A 14,111-nucleotide genomic window follows, 5' to 3' on the forward strand; every position below is an offset into this window, starting at 1 on the left:
TCGCCCCCTCTTTTCGAAGTTAGACTGGGTTTGCTTTAAACAGACTGGGCCACGGCCCGGGTGGCCCAATGGATCCTACGGCGGTGACGTATACACACACGTGCACGTACGTACACGTACATACTAAATAAATGGCTCCTGAGTTAATTGCTTACATTACATATACCGGTAGTCACTTATAGTCAAGTGAGAAACGAGCTGTCTGCTGCATGTTAAGCATGCACGGCACATGGACAAGTGTTCATGCAGTGCTCTTTTTAAAGCACATACCCATGCACACACACACACGCAGTTGCGCACACGTACACACACGTGACACACACCCACGCACACACGTACTTACTACTTACACATTCCCACACACTTTCTCATGCACCTGCACGGAAGCAAAGGTAAAAATGTATCGTGGCCGATTTTTCAGGGGAACCATGAAAACCACGCCCACTGCTATTCCCTATAGGCAACTACCATGCATGAATGCACATGTGCACACGCGCATGCACGCACACACACACACACACACACACACACACACAGTCACACAGTCACACACAGAAAGACACTACTGGTGTGAAACAACAATTCAACACAGACACACAGTCATTGTTGGTATCTCATGAAATGCAACAGCGCTATCTTCTGTCCTGCAGGAGGACTGCAGGACTGCAGTAAGTGGATTCTGTGAACAAGTAGTAGGTCTCCTTTTCTCCTTCCCACCTGTATGGGCAACAATCTGCTGATTCATCTGAACCAATGAACACACACACACGCGCACGTGCGTGTGTGCGTGCGTGCATGCATGGTTCCGATTAATCTGTGTCTGTGTGTGTTCCACCATATTATTAAAGATTGAATACAAACGTATACTATCTGTCCGGTGTCCACTACAAGGCGGTGATAGTGAGCCTGCATGGGGTTGCTGCCATGCACATTCCTCCACCCACCCCCATGTCTGTCTCCCATATCTCCCTGCCCAGTGCACTGGTGTTTCAGATCTTCCTCCCCCTCTCTCTCTGCGTTTTTGCCCTAGCTATTCTCACTCCACGGCCTCCTCTCATCTCCACCTCCCTCCATCCTTAATTCTCGTTTACCACCCTTTCTCTCCACGTCACTCCATTCTGCTCCCCATATTCTCTGAGGCTCTCCCTCCTGTTCATCCCCTCCTTCTCTGAGGCTCTCCCTCCTGTTCATCCCCTCCTTCTCTTTCCCCATTCCACCCCTCCCCCTCCCAATATCAGCTGCATTTCTTTCCCTCCTACTCTCCTTTTCCGACCTATACCATTGTTCTCCATCAACCACCACTGACATATACCCCCCAGTCTCTCCCTTGCTCCTCTCTCTCTCTCTCTCTCTCTCTCTCTCTCTCTCTCTCTCTCTCTCTCTCTCTCTCTCTCTCTCTCTCTCACTCACTCTCTCTCTCTCTCCCTATTTCTCTCTGATGTCATAATTAACTGCAGTGTGGGCTCTGGCGCTTGCTCACGCACGCAAGCACACACACACACCGGTGGTGGGTGGGGAAAGACAAACTAAGTAAATGACATGAAGAGGAGTAACATACATATACACATTATTCTATGCTCAAATGACACGCATATAGTGTTGATCTGATTCTGAACTATGGTGGGGATATTTTGGTCTTGGCAAGGCCGTCATCCATGCCTCCGTAAGGAGGGGAATCGGCAAACTGATTCCAGCACCGGCGTTGATAATGATATGACTCATACTGTGTTTCGCAGGCATGGTGCAAAGGTCCCTGCACACACAGGCAACACAACAGGCAGAGATGAGCAGACTGGCGTCACACTGACGAAAGAAAAGACGAGATAAACTGAGCATGATATTGTTCTAAGAAAAGGATGGGCAATTTTCAGTTTGTGTGACAAAGTTGGTGAGAAGGAGAGAAAGAGAAAACTATAGGATGTGTGAACTGAAGGCATTTTGGGGCAGTGAGCAAAATAATCTAGATGGAGAAAGGGACGTACTGTAGACATGCAGACAGCAAGATGTTAAGTGATTAGCATTCTATGGAACTGGCTGCTGAGTCAGGAAGTTGTGCACTCAGTCTTCACGCAGCACGCTATACAGGCACACACACACACACACACACACACACACACACACACACACACACACACACACACACACACACACACACACACATTTCTTGCAAACACCAACTCAGTCTCATCAGGGACTATTGTATGATGAGGACCGATTTCTGATTGAATGAGTGTGCAAAGATGTTTTTCCAGGCAATTTCTATGTCTGCCGACGTCAAATGCTTCAGTTTTGCTTGATATGATTCACTGCATTGTTTTTTGTGTCTTTTGTATGGAATTGTTTCCCTGTATCAATGTGCTTAACATTTGCATTTTGCATGAAACTAATGAGGAATTATTTACTGCCTTCCTATTGTGCTCATTTGGGTCATGGTCATGACTAAGTGGACCACAGTTTAATTCAAAGTGACTTGGCAATCAAGCACACACACACACACACACACACACACACACACACACACACACACACACACACACACACACACACACACACGCACACACACACTGGAACTCAACTCATTTATTTTGAGAACAGGAGATTGAAATCCAATATCCCGTGGGGCAGACTTTCCAGCTGTAGCATCAAAGCAGCCGTTCCGGTTCCAGTCATGCATGAATCCCCTCAAAGATGAGTAGCTCATCATTGACTCTAAAATCTAATTTGGCTGCTTTCATACCTAAACTAACCTAAGCGATCACACGGTATAGTCTAGTTTGTGTGTATGTGTGTGTGTGTGTGTGTGTGTGTGTGTGTGTGTGTGTGTGTGTGTCGTGTGTTAATTAAAGGATGAAAATAAAAATAAAAGATTAATCTGAAGAAGCAAAAATGAGAATATTCACAATAATATCTGAAGAATAAAAAAAGGAGAATATACAAACATTATTTTTCCAGGTGCCCAGTCGTCCAGGTGCCAAGTTGTCACTATAGGTATAGGTTAGGTACCCACTCGTCCAGGTGCCCAGTTGTCCAGGTGCCCAGTTGCCTACTCGTCTAGGTGCCCACTAATCTAGGTGCCCAGTTGTCCAGGTGCCACTGCCTATACCCCCCTACTCGTCCAGGTGCCCACTTGCACCCGGATTAGCGACTGTGCTGGCATCTGGACTCAGTCTGATTGATGGTCGAGTGAATGTGTGCCATCTAGTGGACAAACGCATTATGGTCTGATTTTCAGCCAGCCGCGCAGCCACGCCATACATGTGACATCATGATTAATTTAATTTAGGGTGTCAGAGCTTGCTCAACAAGCACAACCAGTAACACAAAAAATAGCACCAATATAAGAGACCCTGACGTTTGACCTGTCCGGAACCTATTGCTAATTGTTTACCCTATTTCAATCCGACATCGTTTCTATTATAGAGTAGGCCTAGGGCCTCTATCACCTAGGCAACACAACAACCATCAACCATGGAATAATAAATGCCAGATTGCAGGGATAGAGTTCGATTCAATGTGAATCAGCAGATAAATGGGCATGGCTCATGGCTGCATGCTGGCATATGGCACTGCAGGCACAGTAATAGCCATGGTTCACATGACGCTCGTACTTCTCAATGACAGTCATGTTTCAGGCCTAGCACAGTAAAGGATATGAACAGCAGCCAGAACTGGATGGCTAATTTAATAATAATAATTATACATGACTTTGGTGGTGTCTTGGTTTTATAGCCCGCTTGCACTGCTGCTCGTGTTTGCTTGTTGTGAATGAAAGTATGCCCGGAGTTGAATGAATGGAAAATGTAAACGCATCATGCCATCGTAATTCCCACGTCATTGAGCTGCTCCACTGCGGAAGGATATTTGTATGGAAACGTAGTTCCGGGATCTGGAACTACTTCCCGGCTTGGAAAACACTATGGGGGCGCCGCGTAAGGATACCACAGAGCTATGCAGAGCTACACGTCGCTACTAGCAGGTGCATATGACGCAAAACAGTGAGAACCCAGCAGCGAAAATAGGACGGGGAAGATGCGATAGGAAATTGTAATTTACCTTTATTTATCGGTAAAGAAGCCAAACATACCACATCTCGATACAGTACCACGATGATACGGTAAGTGTGCTAGCATGCTATCGCACAATATGCAATTATGCATTCAATATTCAACCATGGTTGCTAGCAAATGTTAGCATAATGTGGCTAACAGCTGATTGTCAATATGGTCTGTGATGTTGATGCTTAAACACGACAACATCGCAAGTATTTGTAGGATATTTGGTATTAAATCAAACCTCGTGATTTTGTAACGGAATGCTTTATACCATTCACTGCTTTTTCTCGCCGAGTCACAATTCTCCCAGAAAATGGCACCATTCGCATACAAAATTAGGTCTTCCCTGACAACACTTACGTGTCATTACAAATGTATACCATAGGCTTTTTGGTAAAAGACTATGGTATGTCAATTTCCTTGTATACACACATGCATATCATAGTCAGACTTTGATTGATTGATTGAAATATTTATTAATAGTTTGTAGAATTTACAGTACATTTTAAGCACAAACTCAATACAAAGACTGTCAACTGTGAGTGGACGACCCAATTAAGCATTACACTTGTTTACAACAGGGTCCACATTGTTCAATTCATCAAAACTGATGATCAAGACTGCTGTGCTTGCTTTTAAAAGTTCGTTGTATTGCTTTTAAAGAGGTTGTCTTATCTCTGTGTGTGTGTGTACCATTACTGTAAAACTGTAGGACGGTGTGTGTGTGTGTGTGTGTGTGTGTGTGTGTGTGTGTGTGTGTGTGTGTGTGTGTGTGTGTGTGTGTGTGTGTGTGTGTGTGTGTGTGTGTGTGTGTGTGTGTGTGTGTGTGTGTGTGTGTGTGTGTGTGTGTGTGTGTGTGTGTGTGTGTGTGTGTGTGTGTACCATTACTGTGGAAGACGGGGAAGATGTGTGTGTGTGTTGGGGGAGGTGTGGGGCATGGATGGATGCATAATGAGGAATACAATTGCCATGGCAATTATAGCCCAAATATTTGCAAGCCTGTACCACACCCTGTCTGTATGCTCCCAAGTGCCAGATAATTAATCACCTGTTGCAGCTTCCAAAGTTGGAACTGTTGCAGCTTACTGATGCCAAACTGTTAGTAGACTATCACTATAGTATGCAGCGTAATGCTGATAGAAAGCCAAATGTAGGTGGTTTGAATTGTGAAAGCTTTGTCATTTTGGGAAGCTGTGTGTGTGTGTGTGTGTGTGTGTGTGTGTGTGTGTGTGTGTGTGTGTGTGTGTGTGTGTGTGTGTGTGTGTGTGTGTGTGTGTGTGTGTGTGTGTGTGTGTGTGTGTGTGTGTGTGTGTGTGTGTGTGTGTGTGTGTGTGTGTGTGTGTGTGTGTGTGTGTGTGTGTGTGTGTGTGTGTGTGTGTGTGTCCGTTAAGGTGTTATATTGGTCATTATTCAGGGAAAGTCCCTCAGTTCTGGATGCAGAGTTTTCTCTGGGGGACGAGAGGGTAAATGGTGCATTTATATAGCGCCTTTATCCAAGGCGCTTTACAGAGATTGTGCATTACATTCACCAATTCACACACACACATGGCAGCGGAAACCATGCAAGGCACCAACCAGCACTTAGGGATTCAGTGTCTTGCTCAAGGACACTTCTTCGACACTAACTCTGGGGGAGCCCGGGTTCGAACTGGTAACCTTGCGGTTACAATCCGGTCACTCTTCTACCCCTAAGCCACTGCTGCTGGTAAACATTGTGCGGGCTATCTGAAGGAACAGCTGGCTTGGGTCTGGTTAGGGAGCAAATTTGTGTTTTGTTTATGCACACGGATAAATACACTCTGGAGAATCTTGACACCATAACCCTGTTCCCATTTTATCATAAATAGTGACTGACTGTGTCAAGGAGGAAATGTCACACAAATTAATGTCCACCTGCCTACACACTGGGATGTCTTGAGCTTTGTTTAATGGCAGCAGGCGGCAGGGTGTTGGCCAGCATGTGCAAACATGGGTCACCCGAGTCTCACCTGAGCTGCGGACCAAACCCTCTTTGTGGTCATGCAACAAGGAGGTGGGCAGTTTTCCTTATCGTAAAAACACACGGCCTGCCACAAAGTCAACACGCGGTGCTTGATTCGTAAGTGTCCTGTCGTGGGTTTTTGACACAGTGGCCCCATTTAGAGTGGTTCCTTCTTACACTGTATCTCTATTGTTTGTTTGTTTTGTAGATTTATATTTGCTCCTTGCTTTAAATTATGGTATGTCAATTTCCTTGTATACACACACATATCATAGTCAGACTGCTGTGCTTGCTTTTCAAAGATCGTTGTATTGCTTTTAAAGAGGTTGTCTTGTGTGTGTGTGTGTGTGTGTGTGTGTGCGCGTGTACCATTACTGTATAACTGTGTTTGTGGTTTGAGGATAATCCTTGATGTCTTCTTTGTGGCACTTTCTCTTGGGCACAAAGACTTGTCCTCATGTGGGAATTTGTTTTGGAGAACGTCTTCTAGGTGAAGAGCTGTCTTCACCGAGTCTTTTGGACAACAGCGCAGCCATTTGCAGCAGTGTTGTGTCAGAATGTCAAGATAATTTGTGGGATCACGGTTCAGGATGGTTTCTGTCATCTTGACTACCTTGGCAGTTGATTACGCTGTTGGCTTTTTACGCCTCAGAATCTGCGTTCACCCCACTGGCTTCACAGAGGCAGAGCTGTGAGCCCGAGATGGCTGGCAATCCTCCAAGCCTCAAATTGATTTCCCATCTCTCTTCAAAGTCCTAAATTCCTCTTCAGAGATGCCGCAAGCCTGCTGCTGGAATGAATCCCTCCTAGGCGAGTCTGTCCGCCTGCTAGCGAGCTGCATTGGCGTGCTAAGATTATTATAATGCCATTGTGGCTGTGTGTGTGTGTGTGTGTGTGTGTGTGTGTGATTTATCAGTCGGTGCACAGCATGCCTTGCTAACAGTGTCCCCTGTTGCTGTATTGTGAGCTTTTCTTGACAATGCTGCACTCCTGCTGTTGTATTCTGTTGATGGGAAGGGGGAGGCAGGTGCATGGTCTGAGAATGTTTTGCTGTGACATTGTTGCCATGGAGATGGAAATACATGAATGGATGGAGTTTATTTGATGATTAAACCTAACCTATATAACACTGCACTGCAGTCAATACATGTATGAATCACAGTGAGGAAGAAAGGATGGAAATACAATAAAGCCCAAGCCAAGGGCTTGGTTATTTCGATTGTCTAGTCCAGTGGTTCCCAAACATTTTAGCTTGAGACCCAAAAGAGAAATTAGACGTTTGCCCTGGACCCAAACTAGCAAAATAGCCGTTCTACAAGCACACAATGGCCCCTTTTCCAACCGGTTGGTTCCCAATGGGAACTGGTTGAGTTATTTTTGGTTCTTAGTCCATGAGCCAGAGCTCCACAATTGGATTATTTATTGTATTACAAATTTTACATGTTTAAATATTCAAATGAGGCATGTAGGAAAATATGCGAAATAATAGAAAATTTGAAAAAGCTACTACTGTGGAAGGGTTATGTTTTAATTTACTTTTATTGATCCTATAAACAATTTAATATAGGTATAGTTCTTCCCACCAATTTTGGAGCTCTGGCTCATGGACTAAGAACCAAAAAGAAACTAGACCATGAATTGTCACCCCTTGTATCATGCATGTTGACCCTCTAGTCCATAGTATGTTCCATGCATCTGCATATCCATTACTGTATATTCATTATTCACACTGTGACGCATGTTTGTGTGTCCCTTTTCCCACTGCCATTCTCTCTTCATTACTAGCATGCATGCGTCATGTTGCCCTGCCAGAGACCTTGTAAATGTATTGCTGGCAACTAAAGTACGTAGGATGATAGGATCACTTCTGAGATTTCCGCCTTGTACAACATTTAACCCATTCTGGGCGGGAACCCCTTTTGGTGTTTTAAACATTATGTTGTAATTTAGCTATTGAAAAATAGCATCTACAAGCTCATAGCTACAAGCTAAGAGCTTGTAGGTCTGCTATTTTTGAAAAAGAAAAAGAAAATATTTATTTCAGAAAACTGGAGGATTTTTGAGGTCAGGCCTATTTATGGGTTAAAGAGGAGGACACACTTTGATGAATGTAATTTATGTGCACTCGTGGCCATGTTGTACCATCCAGCTAATAGAGCCTGTTTGCTTGCTCAGGGGATAATATGAAAATTCATGTCACATCCTGTGTCTAGGTCAGGGGTTCTCAACCCGTGGGTTCGCCAAATTATTCCGGGGGGTCCCCAATTTCCTTCTTTCTTTGGCAACTGAACACATGTTTACATACTGTAGTAGTACACATGCATGCACACACTTTCCTTAATGATTATATCTGGTTTCAGTATTTATTTGTGATGTAATTTCGCTATTCAGGTTATTGTAGCGGTCAATTTGTATTGGGGGTGGGGAGGGGGGCGGGGCGGAGGTCGCGAGACACGGCATTTCCGGGGGTCCCCAGCCAAAAAATGTTGAGAACCCCTGGTCTAGGTGACCGTGAGACATGATGACCTTGACACGATGTCTCAATAGAAGAGCAGGGGCACAAAATACAACCACCACAGTTGTAAAGTTATAAGTAAGCCCAGTAAATTATTTAAAATGTCCATGGCAGAAGACAAACCAACTCATGTTGAAGCTGTGTGTTCACTGTGTTGGGAAGTGGCTTAGATCAGATGTTTTGATTAGCTAACCATCCATGAGAAACACTTGTCTGTTTGTCCAACCTCTAAGTCTAAGACAACCCAATGATTGTTGCCTCGAGTTCTTTCCACAACAAGGAACCTGTTATTCACTTGACTTCCACTCGTCCGGCAAGACACCAAATGCACATTGAATACTGGTGAGCAGTCCTACCAGCTTTAACCCATGAAGACATGGGAACGCATCTGTGTCACCTTATAGCTTTTAACCACTGTCTATAACCATTATTTTAAACTTTAGCTGTTGAAAAATAGCAGATATACAAGCTCATAGTTAATAACGCAGTCTGAAGTGAGACTTTTCAAAATGATTCAAGGGATCTTTGCACTGCAGGTGTTCTGCAATTGGAAACCTACACGGATAAGGATCAAGTTTGGGGTTTTAAGCTTCTGTCAGTCACTTGTATTTGGACTTTACCCCACAAATGTCCCTGGGCTACTTCCGTGAGCCGTGTCATGAGTTGAGTCTGGAAGAGCTGAGACAAAGAATTGTTTGTGTTCATGCGTTACATGAGACAATCTAAAAATAGGCCTAAAGGCATACTAAATCCTTTATTAGTTTAACCTAGATCTAATCAGGTAAACAGAACAAACAAGAAAATGGAGCATTCGGTAGAAATAAAAATGCAGCCTAATGAAACTGAAAAATGTGTTAACCAGAATAATATTTTCCTCCTAATTCCATCTGTTTACTGGTCTAATAACATTTTTTCTTTCTAGTGATGTTTAGTTTCTATTTTATAAGCCACATTTCATCTGATATACGTAGATATGCACGCACGCGCACACACACACACACAAACGCACACTCACACACGCACACACAAGCACAGGCAAAGTTAAGTGAAACAGTTGGCCTACTGCTCCTGTGCAGACTCTTCCCTCATTATCTTTCGAGGCATTCTCTCCGTCTTGTCCTGACTGAGTTCATACAGTAGCTACACCATGTCTTATCTGCAGAAACGCAATTCTTGCGGAGCGTTCTTTTTGTGTTTTTAATTCATTTTCCGGGTATTCCGGCATTAAGTGAGGGATAATTAATATCTGCAGAACGGATGACATGCAATCAGCGACGTGTTGAGCAGGACTCAACAAAGTTTTCCAATGTTTCCGAGTTTCCCCCTCATCCACTCTTTTCTGTCTCTACAGAGAGGCTGCTATCTGTTGACCTCCTTACTCCAGAGCGGCCACTCTCTCTCTGCACAGCCGCTGTTCACTCTGCCTCCCACCAGCATGTCAGGTAAAGACTCTGAGGCTACAGTCTGTGTCTTTTTATACAATACCATTCCTGCTAATGATCAGTTGTGTTTGCTTCCAAAATCCACATCAAAGTTGTATTGCATAAAATGGGATATATATTTTTACGGCATGGTCCTGCTGGAGTCTAGCCGTCTATAACAATGGGAGTGTCAGTCTGTGTCCTATGAGCTCAGCTGTGCACACTGCCTAACTAGAAAGATTATAAGCACAGCTCGGGTCACAGATCCACAGATAATATACTACGTCTCTGAAGAGTTCAATATCGGTGAAAGAATGCCAGCATTTACGGAAGTGTCCTTCAGGTACTTTTATTTAGATAAGGCGAAATAACCAACGTGTTTCAACCGAAGCCTTCCTCGGAGTGATTAACATGATGATTATCATGCTGAGGAAGGCGGAAAATGGTTTACCCGTATTATATGAAGAAAAGTACCTGAATGCACACAAACGCGAGTGTTTGCTGCTGGCATTCTGTTGCTGACTGGTTTGCTTTACGTTTTCTAATTATTGAAATATTTAACTTAACGTAATAATGTATAATGGATGTCAATTGACCGCTGAATTTTGAGTCATGCGTCCGATGACTGATGTCACAAGCTGGAGAGGCAAATTGGAGCCACACCATAACGATGTGGATCCCCAGATCCACATGATTAAGTTTTTATGTAATTGTTTCTAATAAACCTGAAGTAAAAACGGTTGTATGCACAGTTGAGTAAAGTCCTCTCTTTTTCCACCTCTTCTGAATTTACACGGCTTTGCTCTTTAAGTGAAAATCCACCTTACAAAAGAGAATTTTGACCTCTGTGTTCCTCCTACTTTGTGTGTGTATACTGTGTATCACTTCTGTGTATACCGTACTACCTCTCAATTCTCATTGGCCGTTGCTGTTCCAGGTAGCTACACTCCGGCCCCTGGGGGCCCCTTCTCAGCCCTCACACCCAGCATGTGGCCCCAGGACATCTTGGCCAAGTACCACCAGGTGAGGCTGGGTTTTCTTTTGACGTTTAACACATTTGATCCCGTTGACCGGTATACTCGTCCTGACGAGTAGGCTCGTCTTGAGACATGCAGCAAAGGTCGTCATGAATGGGACTCGGAACACGAGACGTGCTGTCAGGCCATCGACCTTTTTCAGCAGGGCTTTTATCATGCAACACCGCTTTATGTGGCCCGATCATAGGACTATTTGAAAGTGGGATCTCTTTTGTGCGTCTTCTCTCTTGTCCTACAGAAGGATCCCGAGGAGGAACCAGAATTCCATTATGACGAATTTGGCTTCAAAGTGGGCAGTGACGGTAAAACACGCACACAATGTTTTCAGTTTCTCAGGAACTTTTTTACATTACAACATTACTACTACTTTGTACTACTAGGACTAAGACTAAAAATATGTTAAAAAAAAATAAAAAAATAAAGTTTGATGAAAAATGTATAATAATTTATTATAATAATTATATAATAATATAATAAATTAATAATTTACATTTGGGGGATATCTTTCACAATAATGAATAAAACATGTTCTAGACATTCTAATCACAAAAAAACATATATTACAATTATTGTACCTACTTTTATTAGGGTAAAGGTCAAAAGTCTTAGGTTAAATTTTTTTTTTAAATCGCACACAGTCCAGACATTTTTAATTTGTGTGAATTTCAGCCTCTGTGGGGGGTATTTTTATGAAAATATCATGACCAATAAAATTGAAATGGCATTGCAATGAACATCACTGATGACGTTTAGGTGAAAAAAGAACAGAAAAAAAAAAAAAAACTTAGTAATTAATTAAAATAAAATTGTTGCTAAAAAGCAACGCTGGGTCTTAGAGGGCTAAGAGGATAGAGCACCACAGAAGTATGTTGTTGGTTACACGAAAAGTGATTAAATAAATTTCCCACCATGGTTAATATTATCTTTCAAGTTAAGGGTTTAATAAACCCGGTACGATTTGGCATGTGTGTGTGAATAATGTGTTGCATGTGACCCGGACGAGTCCCTTGGCTGAAATTCAACTGAGCCATTTCTCAAGATGGCTCTTGCTGATAGACATCATGTGTGTTCAACAAGGACAGCGATACACTACCTACCTACTGCCTGCTCGCGGTGTGACAGTGCTTTAAAGCAGTGGTTTTCAACCCTTTTCATATCAAGGTCCATTATTTATTCAGCATTTGAGCCACGGACCATCATTTGATGACATTTAGCCTCAGACCCAAGAAGACTAAAGAATATTTTGTTGGCTAAGATTTTGTCCACAATTCCATGCTGTGTATGTTGGTATCATTAGGAGAGATACCAGGCAAAGGTTGATCAAAATAGAAATTATATTACATTCTCTAATTGTGTAGCCTTCTTGTAAATTAAGTAATGCAGATGTTTAACAATAATTTAACTTTTTCTTTTTTTGTGTGGATTTCACCATTGTTTATTATGGAGGGATAGACGGTAAGCTGACAGGGAATGGGGGGGTGACATGCAGTAAGGGCCGTCAGGATCAGGAGTCGAACCCGCGGCACCTGCTGAGCCATGGACCAGGCCACAATAATTTAACTCTTGAGGACGTACACATTTTATGCTCTCAAGAGTTAAATATCGAATAAAGGTCCATTTGAAAACCACTGATTTAGAACACTTTCCCAAACAGTGGGTCAGGAACCATTTGTGGGTCGCAGACACATTTTTATGGGTCCTTAATTTCTTGTTTGCTACGTTTTCGTTTTTATGAATTAATACGAAATTAAATTATTTTTTCTAAATAATTTCTTGAATAAGGACAGGAAAATAGAAGAAATTGCATGAATTAGAAAACTTTAGAAAAAATTAAGAAGTAGTGAAGATATACAAGCTCACAACGTGTCACTTCACGCCGCATTGTAAGCTTGTAGATTTATTTTGGGTCATGGGCTAAAAAGTTTGGGAACCACTGTTTTAGAACAGTGATTCTCAACTTGTGAGGATATTGCAAGTGGGCCCCAAAATAATTGGCCAAACATTAAGATTTCAATGATAATATAATATTCATATAAAAACAAACATGTAAAACAATGTCATAGTATTTTTGATAAATGTATTTCCTACTATTTTCATTGTGATGCCGATAAATAGTCACAAAAGTATAGTACTGTTTCCATTGATCCAAGCTGGAATGAAATCTATCATTTGTCATTAAATAAACATGCTCTGAAAATGCACCCAAATCAAAATCTTAGAGTTAATTTTATTATCTTGGGTATTATTGTCTGACAGCTGATCACTGGCTTCGATATGTTCTATTTTAGATTTATGACTGCAGCTGTTGGTGTGTATACTCAACTGTTATTAAATCAATCAATTAAATAAATGTTATTCACTTGGGAAAAGATTATCCTTCTTGCAAACTCAAAATCCTTTATTTTGATATTGCTTTAAAACTGACTTTCATCAGTTTCAACTCGGCTCAGGTGGGTACATTTTATAGGGTCCAAAAATATATTTATCTCCCCCCATACATACTATACAGTACATTATCTTTCTTATGTTTAGGTTATGTCAATATGAGCTTGAACTCTTTCCCATGTGTGCGTCCATCAGGTTGTGAATCAAAGGCAAACGGCTCGCCGCAGCGCGAGGACCCCCAGCAGCGTCTGCGCTGGCAGGCCCACCTGGAGTTCACCCACAACCACGCCGTGGGCGACCTCACCTGGGAGCTCATCTCGCCCCTCCTGCCGCGCTCGGACCGCCTGCACTCGCTGGTGCTCGGTGGCATACCGCACAGCATGAGGCCGCAGGTGCGTTCTTTCAGACTATTGTTGATTTTGTCGACTAAGTCTATGACGACCTTTTTTCACTGACAAACTGAATAAGAACTAAGCTATGACTAAAACTAAGACTACATATAGGCCTACTGATAATTCTGTCAACAAATAGAAACTAGACTAACATTTTAGGGAGGTACTAGTGGAAAAGAGATCCAGTAGAACTAAAGGACAAGTCATTTTATGCTTTGTTGCATGCTGAAAATAGCAGATGTACAAGCTCACAATGCGTCGCAGCACGACCGGCTATTTTCAATATGCAACCAAGTCTAAAATCAGCCATTACGAAGCCATCATGGGC

General features: G+C 42.6%; 1 protein-coding gene across 3 annotated transcripts in view; it reads left to right on the forward strand.

Moving 5' to 3' along the window:
* Positions 1–3,955: 3,955 nt before the first annotated feature.
* Positions 3,956–14,111, forward strand: part of sgsm3 (small G protein signaling modulator 3) — a 37,350-nt gene continuing 27,194 nt past the window's right edge. For 2 of the 3 annotated variants that reach the window (XM_083780692.1, XM_083780694.1), the window contains exons 1-5: positions 3,956–4,114; positions 9,900–9,990; positions 10,907–10,992; positions 11,245–11,308; positions 13,587–13,783. In XM_083780692.1, the coding sequence (XP_083636818.1) occupies positions 9,984–9,990; positions 10,907–10,992; positions 11,245–11,308; positions 13,587–13,783 (354 nt within the window). In that variant the 5' untranslated portion in view covers positions 3,956–4,114; positions 9,900–9,983. Of the gene's footprint in view, positions 4,115–8,776; positions 8,891–9,899; positions 9,991–10,906; positions 10,993–11,244; positions 11,309–13,586; positions 13,784–14,111 lie in introns of those variants that run through there. The other variant, XM_083780693.1, reaches the window with a different exon arrangement.

The sequence above is a fragment of the Protomyctophum parallelum genome (assembly GCF_964188405.1).
Source record: "Protomyctophum parallelum genome assembly, chromosome: 13".
In the NCBI taxonomy this organism is placed as follows: domain Eukaryota; kingdom Metazoa; phylum Chordata; class Actinopteri; order Myctophiformes; family Myctophidae; genus Protomyctophum; species Protomyctophum parallelum.